The sequence below is a fragment of the Epinephelus lanceolatus genome, chromosome 15 (assembly GCF_041903045.1).
Source record: "Epinephelus lanceolatus isolate andai-2023 chromosome 15, ASM4190304v1, whole genome shotgun sequence".
In the NCBI taxonomy this organism is placed as follows: Eukaryota; Metazoa; Chordata; class Actinopteri; order Perciformes; family Serranidae; genus Epinephelus; species Epinephelus lanceolatus.
In genome coordinates this window covers 37,410,853-37,426,881 of record NC_135748.1, presented here as the reverse complement: position 1 = coordinate 37,426,881, position 16,029 = coordinate 37,410,853, and the positions used below count along the sequence as shown (strand labels likewise).

General features: G+C 42.2%; 1 protein-coding gene across 1 annotated transcript in view; it reads right to left on the bottom strand.

Moving 5' to 3' along the window:
• Positions 1–16,029, bottom strand: part of syne2b (spectrin repeat containing, nuclear envelope 2b) — a 220,340-nt gene that overhangs the window by 51,263 nt on the left and 153,048 nt on the right. The window contains exons 100-110 of the mRNA XM_078175419.1: positions 15,409–15,579; positions 15,123–15,256; positions 14,836–15,040; positions 12,537–12,719; positions 12,054–12,161; positions 8,365–8,519; positions 7,769–7,916; positions 7,591–7,685; positions 7,276–7,507; positions 3,794–3,988; positions 1,260–1,385 (exon numbers count right to left, since the gene is read on the bottom strand). Coding sequence (XP_078031545.1) covers positions 1,260–1,385; positions 3,794–3,988; positions 7,276–7,507; positions 7,591–7,685; positions 7,769–7,916; positions 8,365–8,519; positions 12,054–12,161; positions 12,537–12,719; positions 14,836–15,040; positions 15,123–15,256; positions 15,409–15,579 — 1,752 coding nt within the window. The remainder of the gene's footprint in view (positions 1–1,259; positions 1,386–3,793; positions 3,989–7,275; positions 7,508–7,590; positions 7,686–7,768; positions 7,917–8,364; positions 8,520–12,053; positions 12,162–12,536; positions 12,720–14,835; positions 15,041–15,122; positions 15,257–15,408; positions 15,580–16,029) is intronic.

Here is a 16,029-nt window from a genome sequence, read left to right as displayed (position 1 = left end):
ACAGCTACTCCCTAATGTCCCTCTGTGTCCAGCCCCTTTCTCTTTCTCTCTCTGTCACTCTTTTCTCTCTGTCTCTCCGCCCAGAGAGGATTAAGGGCCACAGGCTGTGGGCCGACTGGGGGAGGGGTGAGTGTGGAGGGGGAGGGGACTGAGGGAGGGGTGGAGGATGATAGGTCAGAGAGGATGAGTTGAGTCAAACCTGTTTCAAACTTGGCTTTGCTCTTTTGGAACTCTAAGTGACTGTTTCCTGCCACACTCACACTGTGTTTTAGGTCTTCCACTGTTTCCTGACGTCCTTACACTAAATGTCTAGATCTTAAAAGGAGGCTTACTTTGTTTGTTTTTACTATAAACCTTTTACAAACAACTGTTTTGCCTGCAAGACACAGTGTAGACACAGACTGCTAATGATATGAAAAGTTACATGAATGGGAGCATGTCATATATGTGTCGAAAGATCAGACTCTTTTTAGTCATTGTGTTCATTTCAAAAAGATTTCTCTGTTATGAAAATAATCCTGGAACAATGCATAACAGAGTATACACCCACAACATTAAAGGAATAGTTCAACATTTTAGTGTATATTTCTATTTGAGGGTTCTGGGTTCAAATTGGTTTTAAATTATTTGATTATTTCAGAAAATCCAGGTAAATCTAGTGGAAATGTAAAATGTAAATAACTCTTAAAGCTGGACTGTGGTGGTTTTGTCTCCCCTTCTGTGTGGCTACACAAACACTGTCAATGTGTGCTCGCAACATATGCCTACAGGTAAGTTTGATGCATTTCCTCCGCCCCCCAGGAGAGCTCTCTTCAGCCCTGTTTCCACCGAGCAGTACAGTACAGTTCATTCAATTTTTTTCATTTCATCAATCCTTCCACTGAACATTTCTTTTTTATGTGGTGCATCCGCTTCAAAAACTTTTTCTGGATGCTTCTCAGGATTTCCTGCCACAGTTTCTGCCAACTCCCGGCTGCTGCTTTGTCGCTTTGACTCTGCCTTATTCATTTTTAGGCTTATTTTTAAACTTAATTTCAAACTGTAGAAAATTATAGTATCTGGAGAAAACATCAGTCACGCACATTCACGCCCTCACAGGTTTAACTGAGCCAATGAGATTACTGCTGCCTCCACAGTGGATCTCCACAGAATGTTTCATGTAAATAAAACTCTGCTAGTGGACAGAGAAATTCTAAATCTATTTCAGTGATGTGTGATATTTTGTGCTGAGTTGTGTTTGTGTGACCAGCTGTGTGCACCTTGTAATATTTCTCGGTGCTCTGCAGCTCATCGTCAAACTCCGGCATCGACTGGTTCAGTCTCGTCTTCACGTCCTTCAGCTGCAGCATGCTGTCAGCCAGTCCGGCCTCGCAGCGCTCCCAGTTCTGAGACAAAACAAAAACAAACTCGCTGATCAAACAGATCAATGGTCAGAGTTCTTACACAGCTGATTGGCTTTGAGAACGACCAGAGAGCCGTTACACTCTTTTGTCTTTGACTTCCTAAACATGTCCACAGTCATTAATTAGAGCAGATTGGATTAACTTGGCTGCTCTCAGGCAAACAGAAACCATCAGAGGCTGCAGGGGACAGATGGAGGACTCATGTGTGTCTCTACAGTCAGAGAGGACAGGTGTTTGTCCGGGTATAAATAAACAGAAACTTAACTCTTGCATCAGACTTGTGTATCACAGCGACCTGCAGCTGATCCAGAGACACTGAGAAGGCGGCAGATTTATAAAACCACAAGACGACTGTTTATGTTGTAATGTTCTTTCCTGTTACTTCTTATTTTAGGGTATACCTTCCTGCAACATGCCACATTTCACAGGTCCACAATATAACCACACACTTTGGAAACTGTGGGCTGCAGTGGAACTATTTGAATATCTTTATGGCCTGTAAAAATGTTGCTGTGACTCGTACCTGCTCTTGTATCTTGTATTTTGCTGTACGTGCAAATAAAAATCCAGACCCCCTGCCTTAAGAGAATACCTGCCACGTTGTTACTTGCGCAATTCAAATGGAAATCTGACAGAATTAGAGGAATGCGGTCACAAATAGTTGATCACATTTCATCTTTAGTTAAGGAAATAGAAATGCAATAAAATTTGAATAAATATCTGACAGAATTTAAGAGTAAGAGGATGATGTAACGTCTCAGGAGACCAACAGTGCAGCACTCTAGCTGATGGATGCGTCCACTCAACAGATCATGTTTCTAAACTGCATTGATTCTGTATATCCAGTGGAATCTGACTCTCCCATTGAACTGACTAGAGGCCACTGACTTGGTTTCATGCAGCTGAACCTCCAAGAAAAAAGAGTCATCCAGCGATAAAAAGGTCATATTTAGGTCATATTTAAAGAGATCTGTACCAAGATCACATTTCTGCACATGTTCATTACTGTCAGATTTCTCTTTTTCTCTGCTCTCTGTTTTTAAACTTACAAAAACCACAGATATGTATTTGTTGAAGATAATTAACTGAGCATAGTTAGGGACAATTTTTGAAAATGTTTGTGTAATGTTGGGACAGAACTCACGATTCAAACACGTTCCCTCCTTAGGCATGACTTAATTAATATTGCAAATAAGATAAAATATATAGTTAAGAAAATCTGAGAACCACAACATCAATTACAGCAGTTTGTAACTGCAAAAATTCAATAGACCAAATCACCATGACATCGCGCCAACAACAACAATCACGTGCAGGTAGACAAGTGGAAATTTATGTCAATTGCTGAGATTAAGAAATCAGTAAACTTGTTTATTTCTGTCGTCATTTTCAGCTGTAACTGTAACGTTTACAGATAAATAGTTAAACACGCTGGTCCGCTCTCTAATGGTTCTGCTGTGCTTATTTTTTGTACTTGCTTTACTAATGTTGTTGACAAACCAAATCTACTTGCACGGAAGCTAAAGAATGCACTGCTGTGCACAGGGCTGCAGCAAAATGTATTTTAGCCGCTAAAAAAAAAATCAAAATCAGTTCAATTGTAGCTTATATTTGAAATGTTTTCTTTGCTCTACCTTACACACTAATTGATGGAGGCAGCGGTAGACCAGCAACCAGTAAAATTATTGCCTTTGAGGTAATGGCTTCAGCCCCCAGTTGGAAGGAGCAAGCAGCAAAAATATTCTAAATATAGCGTACACTTTAACTAATGTGGAGTTTTTGGTTGGCATTTTTAGGTAGCTTACACCTTACTTACTGAGGTAGCATTTGCTCAGCAATCACAACTGTCAACAAACATTATGATATGGTGCATAAAAAGGCGATCAGCACTGCCCAGAGGCCAAAAGATGTCTTAACATAGCTTGTCTTGTCCAACCAACAGTACAAGACCCCAAAAAATATTTAATTTACAACAATATGAAGCAGGAAAAGCAGCGACGTCACATCTATGAGAATGTAAACAGAGAATGTTTGACATTTGTCTTGCACCACCAGATGCATTTCTTTCTGCCCTGAGAACAGACCACTTATAACTGATCCATTTTAGGCCCAGTCCAGGAGCAGAACCTTGGGTTTGAGTCCAGATCAGATCCAAATAAGGTCAGTTAAACCAAGTCAAGCCACATTAATAGCTAAGACCAAAAAAGGCAGCAAACAAAAACAACAGCCGTGGAGCTGATACAAACCACATGCAACATACTAGAGTAATGCCACTGAGATCCAAACTGTCTTGCACTTGAACACACATCCAAGATGTTCCTGAAAGCATCACTTCATCCACAGCTAAACCACAGTGAGACGCAACAACTGGACACAAAGTGACTGAGTACCTTGACGATCGCCTCGGTGAGGTCCATCCTCCGGCCCAGCAGGCTTTGCAGGTTGTCCCACTCCTCCTGCAGGCTTCCCAAATCCGTCTGCAGCTGAGTCTGGGTCTCCTCGTCCCCCATGGAGAAGAGCTGCCGGCCGACCTCCAGAGTGTGGATGAAGCTGCACTGGTACCTCTGGAACAACAGCTCTGTGTGCTGAGGAGCAGGACGGAGGACGAGAAAGGTTAAAGATGGTTTTAAAAAAAGGAGAGGGGAGGAGAGACAGAGAGCTAAACAATAATCTGTGATCTTTTTAATGAAGGGCTGCTGTATCTTCACTGACAATCAATTCAAATCTCATCTCCTCTTTTCATAGTAATCAGAGACTCAAAAAGAATCAGAATGGAAAGTGTCTTCCTCGTCTCTTTTGATGTAAATGTAATCAGCAGCGGTCGTTTCTTTTTCCCACATCAGTCCTCAGACAGATGTTTTCTCTCCTGTTTGTTTCAACCAGATCTTTATCTGGATTAAAAACCACTCTACAGACCATCAACTCTCTGCAGGCGTCTTTTACAGTTATGACAATGCACATAAATCAGTTTGGTTGTTTCTGAAGGGTCTGAAAAATCCACAAAGTAGTTTTAGGGAAAGAGGTGGAAACTAACCTTTGGTCAAGCACTGTACTTGTAGTTAACTCAGAAAAACATTTCACTCAGAAACATGAAATGTATTGAAGACAGTAATGTAATGTGACGTCATTACCACCACAGTCACGTCACAAACACACCAAGAAGCAGAGAGGTGCGGCCTGCTTCAATAATTGTATTTCTCTGCAGCTGGGAGATTTGTTCATGTGTTTCACGTGGGAAGAAATGATTTGTAACATAGGTCAACATATCAGGAGTCACAGGACTCTGTTTACCAATTGGCTGTGGGTATTCTCTAACCACAATATCGCCAGCTTTTAGATTGGCTGCACTTTGCTGCACAATCGGATGGCTGCAGCTCGCTGAGCTCGGAGCAGCCGCTGCAGCTTTCCATAACATGGAGATACACCACATGCAAGACCTGCCCGACGCCCTGATGGTCTCGCTTGCTTAAGCTGGTGGGCGGTGCTTGGTTTTGGCCAGGCTGTTTTCAAGATGGCGGCTGGGTCACAAACCTTGTCATGGGTGCGTTCCAAATTGCATACTTTTTCAGTTTTACTTTTATTAGGTATTGCAGCTGTCCTTAAAAAGTAGGGGTGTCCTCGGCTAAGAATTTTCATAGTCGAATCTGATTTGACAGATTTTTCCTTTAGCCGACTAATCGTCAAATCATGTTGTTTCCCCCTCATTGATTAATGAGCTCATTTGCGTCAGTTTCCGCTCCAGAGAAAAGAGCTAAAACACCCAAATAAACAAATTTAATTCTTCAGTTGGCATAATAAGATAATAATAATAAAAGTAAAAGGGTTATCATTTTATCTTTATCTTTATTCCTTTCACTTCATCAAGGTATGATACTCTAGATGAGCAGACGCGCTGTAGCCTCATCCATGTCTTTAACAGGAGTCGTTTCTGACCCGTCAGAACTTGCCATTTCATTCACAAATAAACATCCAAAAAAATCATCAAAAGGTTTAGAAACAGTTTTCCTTCTTTCTGACTTCAAGTTACTTCATTAATCAACTCAGGTTCATAAAAGTTCATCCACACGGACAGTGCGTCACCACTCTCAATTGTTTGGCCATGTCGGACAAAAAGTAGCCAAATAAAAAATCAGAGTCTATCAAGAAAACAATCAGCGGTGAAATTCATTTCAAGACACTTCAGGTAAACAAATAATCCTTCAAAAAAGTTTGATTTGAGAGCACATACCTCCTCCACCGTAAATCATCACTACATGATTCCCGAGCGCAGCACCACTGCTGCTCACTGCTCCCTCAGGGGATGGGTCAGATGCGGAGAACAAATTACACACACTCAGGTGTGCGACAATCAGTGGGACTTTAACTTTAAATCACCCTAGGCCTCGATGCTGCTCTGATGGTCCTGCAGTGCACTCACTCACCTCAGCTTATTTGGATCAAGCAACTGGGTGATTTATTCATGCGTAATAATGATTATGCCTACTGATTAAACGCACGCGTCATTTTCAATTTTTTATTAACAGAAATTAGGCTGATGTTTGTATCAAAATAGGCTATATATCATGAATTACTAGAAAACAAAAACATTCTATGTCAAATCAAGATGTTCAGCAGCAGTGAGCACCCCCATATAGCCTAGTCAGAATGGTACGGTCTTGTTTCATAACCACATTTTGCGACGATTCGTCGGCCAGACTGGCAGTCGAATCAGACTTCTCCAAATCGAATCACTGAATCATCGACTATTCGGGGTCACCCCTATTAAAAAGTGCGCACTTTTGTATGCAGTCTGCACACAACTGGGACATACTACTTCCCCATAACATTATGCCCTGAACTTTGACCTTCTTACTTGTATATCTGTTACCATGGAGATATAACAAAATGCAATTCACAGCTCTGCTGTTGTTATTTTGCAGTATGTTATAACTGCATACACTGTAGATTCTAACATATTCACAATCGTAAAATTACAGAGCCTGCACATTTCTCTGTCACTGTTATTTAATACTCTTGTCCTTTTATTGCTGGTTATATTTCTGATTACTTTATATTCCTATTATTACAAATCAACTGGTCATCAGTAACCTGAATGCGTTGTCGTCTAGCATTGCAGCTTCTGACAGCTGATCTTCAGCTGCGCAGAGGATTATGGGTCAGAATAGCCAGAAAAGCATGCTGGCTTGCAGACTGCAAAATCGGCCTCAATGTAGTAGAACATCCGGGTATCTTTGGCATACTGCATTTGACATACTATGTATTGGGACGTACCAAATCTTTTTCTGACACACTAAATAGTATGGTAGTATGGGTTTTGGGACACACAGCATGTTACAGCTGAACAGTACACTAAAATCTGTTTCTGAAAACATCTGAGGTGAGAAATCGGCAATGTAGTAACAGAATCTTGATTCATCTTTAATCAGTGCTGCCTAGTTTAACAGTTTGATCTGAGTTTTGTGTTGCAATGGATGGATCTTATTTGCAAAAGTTGAGTTATGCAAATTCAGACATGGGAAATGATCAGTCAACTCGCCATGTTGTATCCAATATGCAACATGTGGCTGGATCTCCTGCTCTCCATAGAAAGAGAATATGATACGTTGATATGAACGTCAACAGACCCAGTGTATCTCCATCAATAGACACTGCATGGCAATTCGCCGCTGCTTGGTGTGTTTTTCGGTGTCAGGCTAAAATCTTTCATCTGATGGAATAAGGATTTGTCAGTAAGTCACATTTTTACAACCCTGTTAAGTGACTTCATTCATCCTTTAACTTCGTAACAAAATTTGGAAAAATTCCATATTTTTACTCCCTGGTATTTAATCTAAATCTCCAGATATTCCAGGCCGGCAGCCGTCCGTCTCACCTGAAGGTCCTGGAGCGAGTGTCGTAGCTGCTGCACGCTGCAGTGGGCAGGTGTGGTGGGAGGAAGGAGTGTCTGTGTCTCTGACAGGAACCTCTGCAGCTTCCTCAGGCTGCGGCTGTACAGGTGCCACTGCTTCACCAGCCCCTCCACCAGGGAGCGCCGCTGGTCGGCCCGCTGCACCGCCCCCTGCCAGTGCTCCCTGAGCTGGGCAAGCTTCAGGATGAAGTCACTCCTGGATACAGCAACACAGTCACAAAGGTCTAAACTTTTTCCCTTCCCATATCATACATGTATTTTACTGTAAGATTTTCTCACCTGTCCTCCACCTCTCCTTTCTGCAGCAGTTGGAGAGCCTCAGTGATGACTGAGTGAAGGATCTGGTGACCAGTGGACAGCTCTGCCTGAAACCGCTGAAACATCAGGAGAGATCAGGATTATATCTCTGTGTGTTTTTGATAAATCTATGAGTGAGTCTGTTAATCATGTATGATACCTTGTGTGTACAGAGTTGCTGTCTAAGGCCGATGTAAGAGCCGGCCACATCTACAGCCAGGCTGTCCTCCATCCTCTGTAGGAAAGACATCCAGCTCTCACACTTGCGCTCAAAGCTTTGCCACCTCAGAGCCTCCGTCTGCAGCTCACTGCACCACGAAAAGCAAAAAACACCATTAGAGACACTTTATCTGTAATCTAAGAAAGAAAAGTACATTTTATTTCATGCATATTTACGCCCCAATCTTGTATTGGTTGTCAATGAGAGTGCATTACTGAGTGCATCCCATTTTTCTGCTTCATGTGTATTGTGTTTTTGCAGGAGCACCCTGAACACCTCGAGTTGAACCATGAATTCCTACTTCAATGCCTACTTAAATGGCTTTCTGGGTAAAAAAAAAAAAAAAACTGGCTTCAAATGTTTAATTTTGTACAATTTCACTGAGTTCTGTGAGTTTTTACACATTTACCACTTCTGCATTTTCTTTTTAGCATGACAACTATGTTTTTTTTCCACCTGGGTGTCTTAGTGGAGTACAAAACAGCTTTTGGTGCTCAAAGTGCCAAAAAATACACTTGAAAAACAAAGGATCTGACCTGCAGGCCTCCTCAGCTCTGGCGGACGCGTCGGCCCAGCAGCGGTTGAGACGTTGTAGGCGGCGTGCTGCAGCGTCACCTAGCGTCACGCTGCGGCTCTGCTCATTCAGCACATCCAGGTCAGCAGACAGGCCGCTCAGCTCCAGGAGGCCAGACTGGAAACATATGGTGGCACCTCAGATCACAGGGGATCACAACAGTCTGGACTACTGCATGTGTGACATCACAGCCGAGGAGCACTACACGCTTCTCACACGGTCTTCGTTCCTCTGTTTCCATTTTCTCTTACACTGAGTTTTCTAGTGACTGAAATTTCTCCTCTCAGGTGCAGACAAACCCCTGATTATTGACTTAAGTCGTCCCCTTCCATTAAAACCAAAATTTAACATTCATTCTGCAAATAAATTTACACATCTTTGGCTTGATTACTGAGTAAGTCTTTCTTTTTTCAAATAAACCTTTAAAAGCTGTCAGCTGGGCGTGATTGTTTCAACCTGTGATAAATACAAATAAAACTTTTAAAGACAACTGAGATTTAAAATTCAGTCTTGACCTCTAAAACGTCATTCATTCATTTTTGTTGGAGGCTGCGGGGGGCTGGAGCCTATCCCAGCTCACACTGGGTGAGAGGCGGGGTTCACCCTGGACAGGTCACCAGACTATCACAGGGCTGACACATAGAGACAGACAACCTGCACGTCTTTGGACTGTGGGAGGAAGCTGGAGTACCTGGAGGAAACCCACGCTGACATGGGGAGAACATGCAAACTCTGCACAAAAGGGGAAACAGCAATTGTCAAAAAATCTCACCACAAGGTCCATTTAGTAGCTGGTCTGAAGCTTTTGACACCAACACAGATGACAAATCTTTAAAGTGCTTACTAATGGAATATGAACAATTCAAAAGCTCCAGAATAAGTCCAAATTTTTGGTTTTGGAGTGTATATATAGATTGTATCTGTAGCAGGTACAACATCACATTTATTTTTTCAGGAAGCCGAGGTCATCTGGAGCAAACAAACAGATCCTAGTATATTTCCCAGAGTGTTAGGCAGTATGGGATCTGTGCATGGCACTAGGGAGTTGTGATATGCTGATAGTGGCGACAACTGTAATATTGACATCAGGTTAATAATACACATATGATAATATTGTGTAAGTCAGTGGTTCCCAGCTCACCCAGCCACGGGGTCCAGACTTCTCCTTAGTCATTAGTTCAAGGTCTGCACAGTTTAACATATTCAGTGTTATCCTTTAATTTGGCCATGTCGCCAAGCTAGTTTTTGTCTCTGTTAAGTAGCTTTTCATCATTCACTTATTTTAAAGCAGCATCCAGCATTTCAAAATAAAAGCTCTGTGCTGGAAATTCATTGTACTTCAAAATAAAATGTGTTTTTTACAAACTTCACACATTCTGGACCATAAAGAATGGACCCGCTACTCAATATTGGACTGCGACCAACAGTTGGGAACCACTGCTGTAAGTAATTCAGTGTCTCTTAAATCATCTTTCTGTTCTCACTCTGTCTTCTCACAATGCCACCTGGTTGCCTTTCCACTATTTATTAAGTGTACTTGCTCTTTTTGTATATTTTTTTACAGTCATAGTCACATAGTCTCTCCCTGCCTCCGTAAATGACACAAAATGCACAATGAACAAAGATTTGACTGACAGCGTTTTTCCCCCCTACAAATATCACCATAATATCATTATCGTGAACTCCTTGGCCACGAAAATCATGTAGTGAAAATCTGATATGGTGCCAGCTCTACATGGTTCAGTTGACTCTCCGTTCAGCTTAAAGCTAGACCACTACAGATCTGCTCAAAGACTGTGGGTCAAACACTTGGGTCACATTCCCAAACTTAAATAATGTTGTCTCTGGCTGGTAATATTACATCAAACTCTCACATTTTATATGAAGTATATCAGCTGTTTTCAGCACACAGAAGATTCAGAGTCCCACAGGCTCGACTCAACAGGCTGAGGAACTCTTTTGTTCTTCAGTTTGTCAAACTACTAAATCAGAGTTTGGGTTTAAAGTAGCGTCAGTGACACTTACACCTCCCGCTGCAGGAGGAAGACCCATAAGCCCCGTTTCCACCGAGCAGTACGGAACAGTTCAGTTCGCATTTTTTCCATTTCCACTGTGAAAAGTTGGGGATGGTAGCAATGGAACCGTTCTGTACCGTCCCCATGTTTGGTCCCCCCTCTGTTGGGGTACCTAGCACACAGATCTGGTACTAAAAGGTGGAGCTGTGAACACTGCAGTCTGATTGGTCAGTAGAGGACGGTCACTCTGCTCAGGGCTGAGTTGTGTCTGGTTTTGAGGCTCATGTAACCACTGTTCATACTGTGGAGAGTTTTATTAGTAAACTGTAACTATAAAATGAAAGGATGTTTTGCTGCCTCTCACAGCAGCTGGAGTCTGAGAAAAAATAACTTCATTCACTGGGCCGACTGCCGGCAGCTTTTAAGGTGGAAGGTTAACTTGTAATGTTACTCAATGCATGAGTTGATGACGTGAATCCATCAGCACACCTTAAATTTCACTGTGACAACTCTGACTATCACTTTAGTTTTTATTGTCTCTCTTAGATGACAGACACTTTTAGTAATGAGTGGATCTGCAAGCGTTTAAAAATATATATTAATTTCGACTGCATTATGTAAACTGTGTATATCCCAATCCTTGAGGAAAAAAAAGCATTGCGGAGCGTTGTTCCTGTGGGCTACAGCCACACTAAACCCCTGAGCTTGCCTGAGAAGAACTAAATGCACAAAGCTGCTATTTTTAAATATCCCATGGAGAGAGACTCTCACTGCAGCCTGTTCTATTTTGTTCTGAAAATGTCGGCGTGCAGCCTCGTTCTGTGGACGATAAACCAGGTGCAGAATTTCATCTGCGTACCGATAATGAGGAAATACAACGAGTGAGTGACAACAACCCCGCCCACATTTAAGAGTACTGCTTGTGGTGGAAACACTAGGGTCTAGGTACCATGTCTGAAGGGTTACTGTTGGATCCAAAGGTACCATACTGAAAGTGTTTGGTGGAAACGGGGCTTGAATGTTGTAGAAAACACCCGCCACCCAGCACATCGCCTTCTCTCATTCCTTCCCTGAGGTAAACTTCTTCACAGCATCAGAGCTCAGACCAGCCCCCTCAGACAGTTTTTATCCCCAGGTGGTTAGATTACTGAACAGGAAGTGCTTTAAATAACTCAGTGTTGTCGGTCACAGGACACATATCTAGCACTTTATACATCTATAAGTGCTGTGAGGGTCCTTATTATTGGTGGCTTGTATTTACTCTTATTTACATATAGTATTACGTGCTCAGAGAGCAGGGAGGTGCATTTCACTGAAATTAAATGTACAATGTACATTTAAAACAAGCAGCTACAAAACAGACTCTGTGGTGAGATTGTTTGGACTAATTTTAAAGAAATAATTATTTTGTATTCTGATAAAAAAAAAACACTGGAACGATTAAATTCATGAAAAATTATGACATGAAAAATCTTAAAACAACCTGATTCATACAGAGAAAACATTTCCAGCTTTCCAATATATCTAAAACAATAACAGTCCAGACGTGTGAGTATCTTGTTCTTGTGGCTTTAAGTATAAAAGAATAAGAAGCAGCACTACAGTCATTCATAAACTTCCATTCATGCCGTCTCACCTGGTCTGCTGTCCAGCCCACATCGCGCAGACGCTCCTGCCAAAGCTCCAGGTTCCTCTCCAGTGACTCCAGGGCGTTTCCAAACTCCTGCAGCCGCTCGAGCTCCTCCTACACACAAACATGGCACATGACTCACGACCATCTGTGTCTTAATTTGTAGGTCAGTGTGACACTTAGTGCACACAGGTGGCAGGTTAGGACACAAATGCACAGGTAAGGCAGCACTATGAAAACATGCCTGTGTCACAGTCCTAAAATATGTCGACCTTATACTTTCTAATCAATTTAAGAATAATTAATAATGTTAATAAATCCTTTTGGATGATCAATAAATAATAATAAAGCAAAAAACTGCATGAGGTTACGATTAACACTGTCCTCAGGTCAGATATCTCATGTCTTCATGTATCACTGTGAGCACTTTGCTCTGACTCTGACTTTGCTGAATCCCATAAATAGCCTCATTCATTCATGAAGTCGTACCTGCAGCTGACCCAGCTTCCACGTCACCGTCTGGCTGAGCTGCTGAACACCACGTGACAACAACCGGCTCTCTGATTGGACCAGTATGGCAGCTGAAGGCTCCAGGTTGCTAATTACGTCCTTGGAGGCCCCCAGCACCCCCTCCAGGTCGGACTGCAGAGTGTCCGTCCTCTGCAGGAGACTCTGGAGCAGAGGTGGACAAACAGGGACACAGGTTTAAGTGAAGAAACATGAGGACTGGAGAGTTTCTATAGTGTTATAGTGAGCAGTTTGATTGTTCTGCAACTGTAAGGTCTGGTTTTGCGTATTAATTCAATCTTTGCCAGCTGAAGCAGTAAATTCAGAATGCAGCAGGCAGGCTTTCTACTGGTTTTAACAGACGACTTCACATCACCCCAATCCTGCTTTTTCTCCATCATCTCTCTGTTTATTTGAGTATTTATTTTAAATTTTACAGATCATTTTTAAAAGGTACAGTTGGTAACTTTTATGAAAAGTTGTGTGTCATATTTGCTGAAACTGTCATTATATTATAAAAGAAGTACATGTGACAGATACTCCACTTCCTGTTGCCTTTAATGGCATTTGCTAGAAACACCGTGTCACCAATAACCAGTCAGGGCTGAGGAGTCTCTAACGCAGCTGTCAGTCATGTCACAGCTGGTGAGTTTGTCAAACTAGGCAGCGCTGATTAAATATGAATCAAGATTATGTTACTGCATGGCCCATTTCTCACCTCAAATGTTTTCAGAAACATATTTTACTGTTTAGCTGTTTAGCTGCCCACCTGCTGGACTTAGCTTCTCATTTTATAGCTAAACAGTACACTAAAGCCCCTTTCCCCACTGGACAAAAAAACCTATTAACACCCACTAACATCAGGCTTTTGTATTTAATGCGAAAGCTTATAATTTGCATTAATTCCCAAGACATACAGGTATTTATCAACTCCAGCTCTGATTGGCTCAGATGGGCAGTAATGGAAATACAATACAACACGCTAATTTTAGCCCCTTTGATGGTGTAACGCAATGTCATACTGGCACAAAATACTATCTGTCTCTGTCCAAGTGCTCAAAAATTGTTCAAAACTGTGTAAAATTGAGCTGTGTGCACGGCTCTGGTCTACGGGCAATGGGAAAAAAGTCCATCACCTGTTTTTAAAGGGTGTTCCCACACTGAAGAAACCAACAAACGCGCCCTAATTTTGGTGGAAAAAAGGGTAGAAAATGTTTCTGAAAATATCTGAGGTGAGAAATAGGCAATGCAGTAACAGAATCGTGATTCATTTTTGATCAGTGCTGCCTAGTTTGACAGTTTGACCACAGTTCATAAGCAGTGATTGACATGATTGACAGCTGTGTTAGAGACTCCTTGCCTCTGACTGGTAAGGCCCTTAGGATTGCTACAAGGCAATAGAGTAGGCAGAGGAATATTTTTCCACATATTATCAGTCTCATTTAGTGCTGTGTGAATACAGAGACAATTTCAGCAGATATGACAAAAAGTTATTCTTCATACAACTGACCAACTACTGCTTTTAAATCTCCTTCGGGTCTGGCCCCGAGCTACAGAGCAAAAAATGTTGACCCTTTATGAGGCAGATACAGCCTTCGATCCTCAGGTGAGGCTCTTCTAGCTGCTCCACAGTCGAGGCTTGAATCTAAAGGTGACTGTGCTTTAACCATCAGCGTCCCTCGGCTTCAGAACAACCTGCCTGAGGAGGTAAGGCTCACAGAGTCAGCTCATCACTTCTTAAAACCCATCTTTATAGGGTTCCTGTTATGTAATGTCATCTTTTTCTTTTCTTTTCTCTGTATCACTTTTGTTGCTTTTAATTTTGTTTAATTTTCATATTTATTAATATTGCAATTTCGGTGTCTGCATCTTATCTTAACTTTACTTTAAACTTTTGTCTTGCTTTTATTTAGCTTTCTGTACTTCCCTCTCAGTATCTTGCTTTTACTTTGTCTGTCAACCTCAGTCGCCAGAAGAAAATGTTGGCATGGTACATTTCTGCAAACCACAAACATGTTAATTTGCACGTTTCATACGTATCTTATCAACATATCTAACGTGGCGTGGTATATGAGCTGACTTTATAATCAGGACATGAAGGGGATGGTGGATCACCTAGGGAAGACACCTGCCAAGCTGCAGACCACTGTTTGGAACCAACAAACATTTTGTGATTTAGCGAGTCATTGCTGTGTTTCCAGCAGCTTTTCATTTAGAGGACATAAACTGGAGCTGTTGGAAAAGAAAAGTTTTGCATTGCTGTATTTATTTACTTACTCACCTGAACGCTGCAAATCTTCACAGCAACCTGCTCCACAGTGTTATCGTCTCCAGGTGCTCCACTCAGCGCTGATCTGACGTCACTCTGCAGCGTCTGCAGCCGCTGGGAGAAAGACGCAGCCAGCTGGGCGTAGACCTCCCACACCTGCAGGACGCTGCGACTCCTCTGGAGCTGCTGGTCCAAGGCTGCGGACACCTCAGTCCAGCTGGAGGATTGATTGATTGAGGAGTGTGACAGTGTGTTGTTTCTGTATGTGTGTGTGTGTGGTTGCATGCAATCTGTCTCACCTGTCTCTTTGTCTGTCCAGCCGCTCTGTGAGGAGGGCGGCGGCAGCAGGACTGATGATGTCTTTGAGGGAGGAGGCGGTTTGACTCAGTTCGTCCCACTCTGCCTCTGAAGCTCCTGTCTCCTCACGAAGAAGCTGCTTCGACACAACAAACACCAGTCAGTCATCACCGGTACAATATCAACAAGATCTGAATATGAGTTATGTTCTTACTGACACTGGAGCCAGAAACTTGTTGTCCGTACTCCAGAACAAGCTGGTTTGAATATGAGGTGCACCGATCCTACCTGCAGCTTCTCATGGCGATCTCTGTGTGCCTGCAGGGAGAGCTGAGGGCCGCTGTGATACTCAAGAGTCTGAGATGTCCTTACTGTTTTCAGCAGCATCTGATTCAGTCGCTTCTCCACGCAGCTCCACAGCTGCTGGGCTCCAATCAGCCTCTCTTTCACTGCATCGTACTGTTAAAGAACAGACAGGATGATCCAATAATTAGGGCTGCAACTAACCATTATTTTCATCGTATATTAAGCTGTCAGTTATTGTCTCGATGAATCAGTAAGTTTTGCCTATAAAATGTCACAAAATGGTGGAAAATGTCTAAAGATGAAGTCCTCAAATGTCTTGTTTTGTCCACAAGCCAAATATATTTAGTCTACTGTCATTACTGACTAAAGACGCCAGAAAATATTCACATTTAGGAAGTTGGAACCACGAAATTTTGATTTTGTTTTTCGTGCAAATGTCCTCAAATCAACTAATACATTATCAAATTAGTTAGTCTAGTTTTTTGTGTTTGCTTCTTCCAAGAAAGATAAAAGTTATACAGCCCTAAGTATCGGTCATAAACTAACAAAAACTACACTAAAACACAAACATTTCACTTTCACTACATTTTCCCTCAGTGTCTG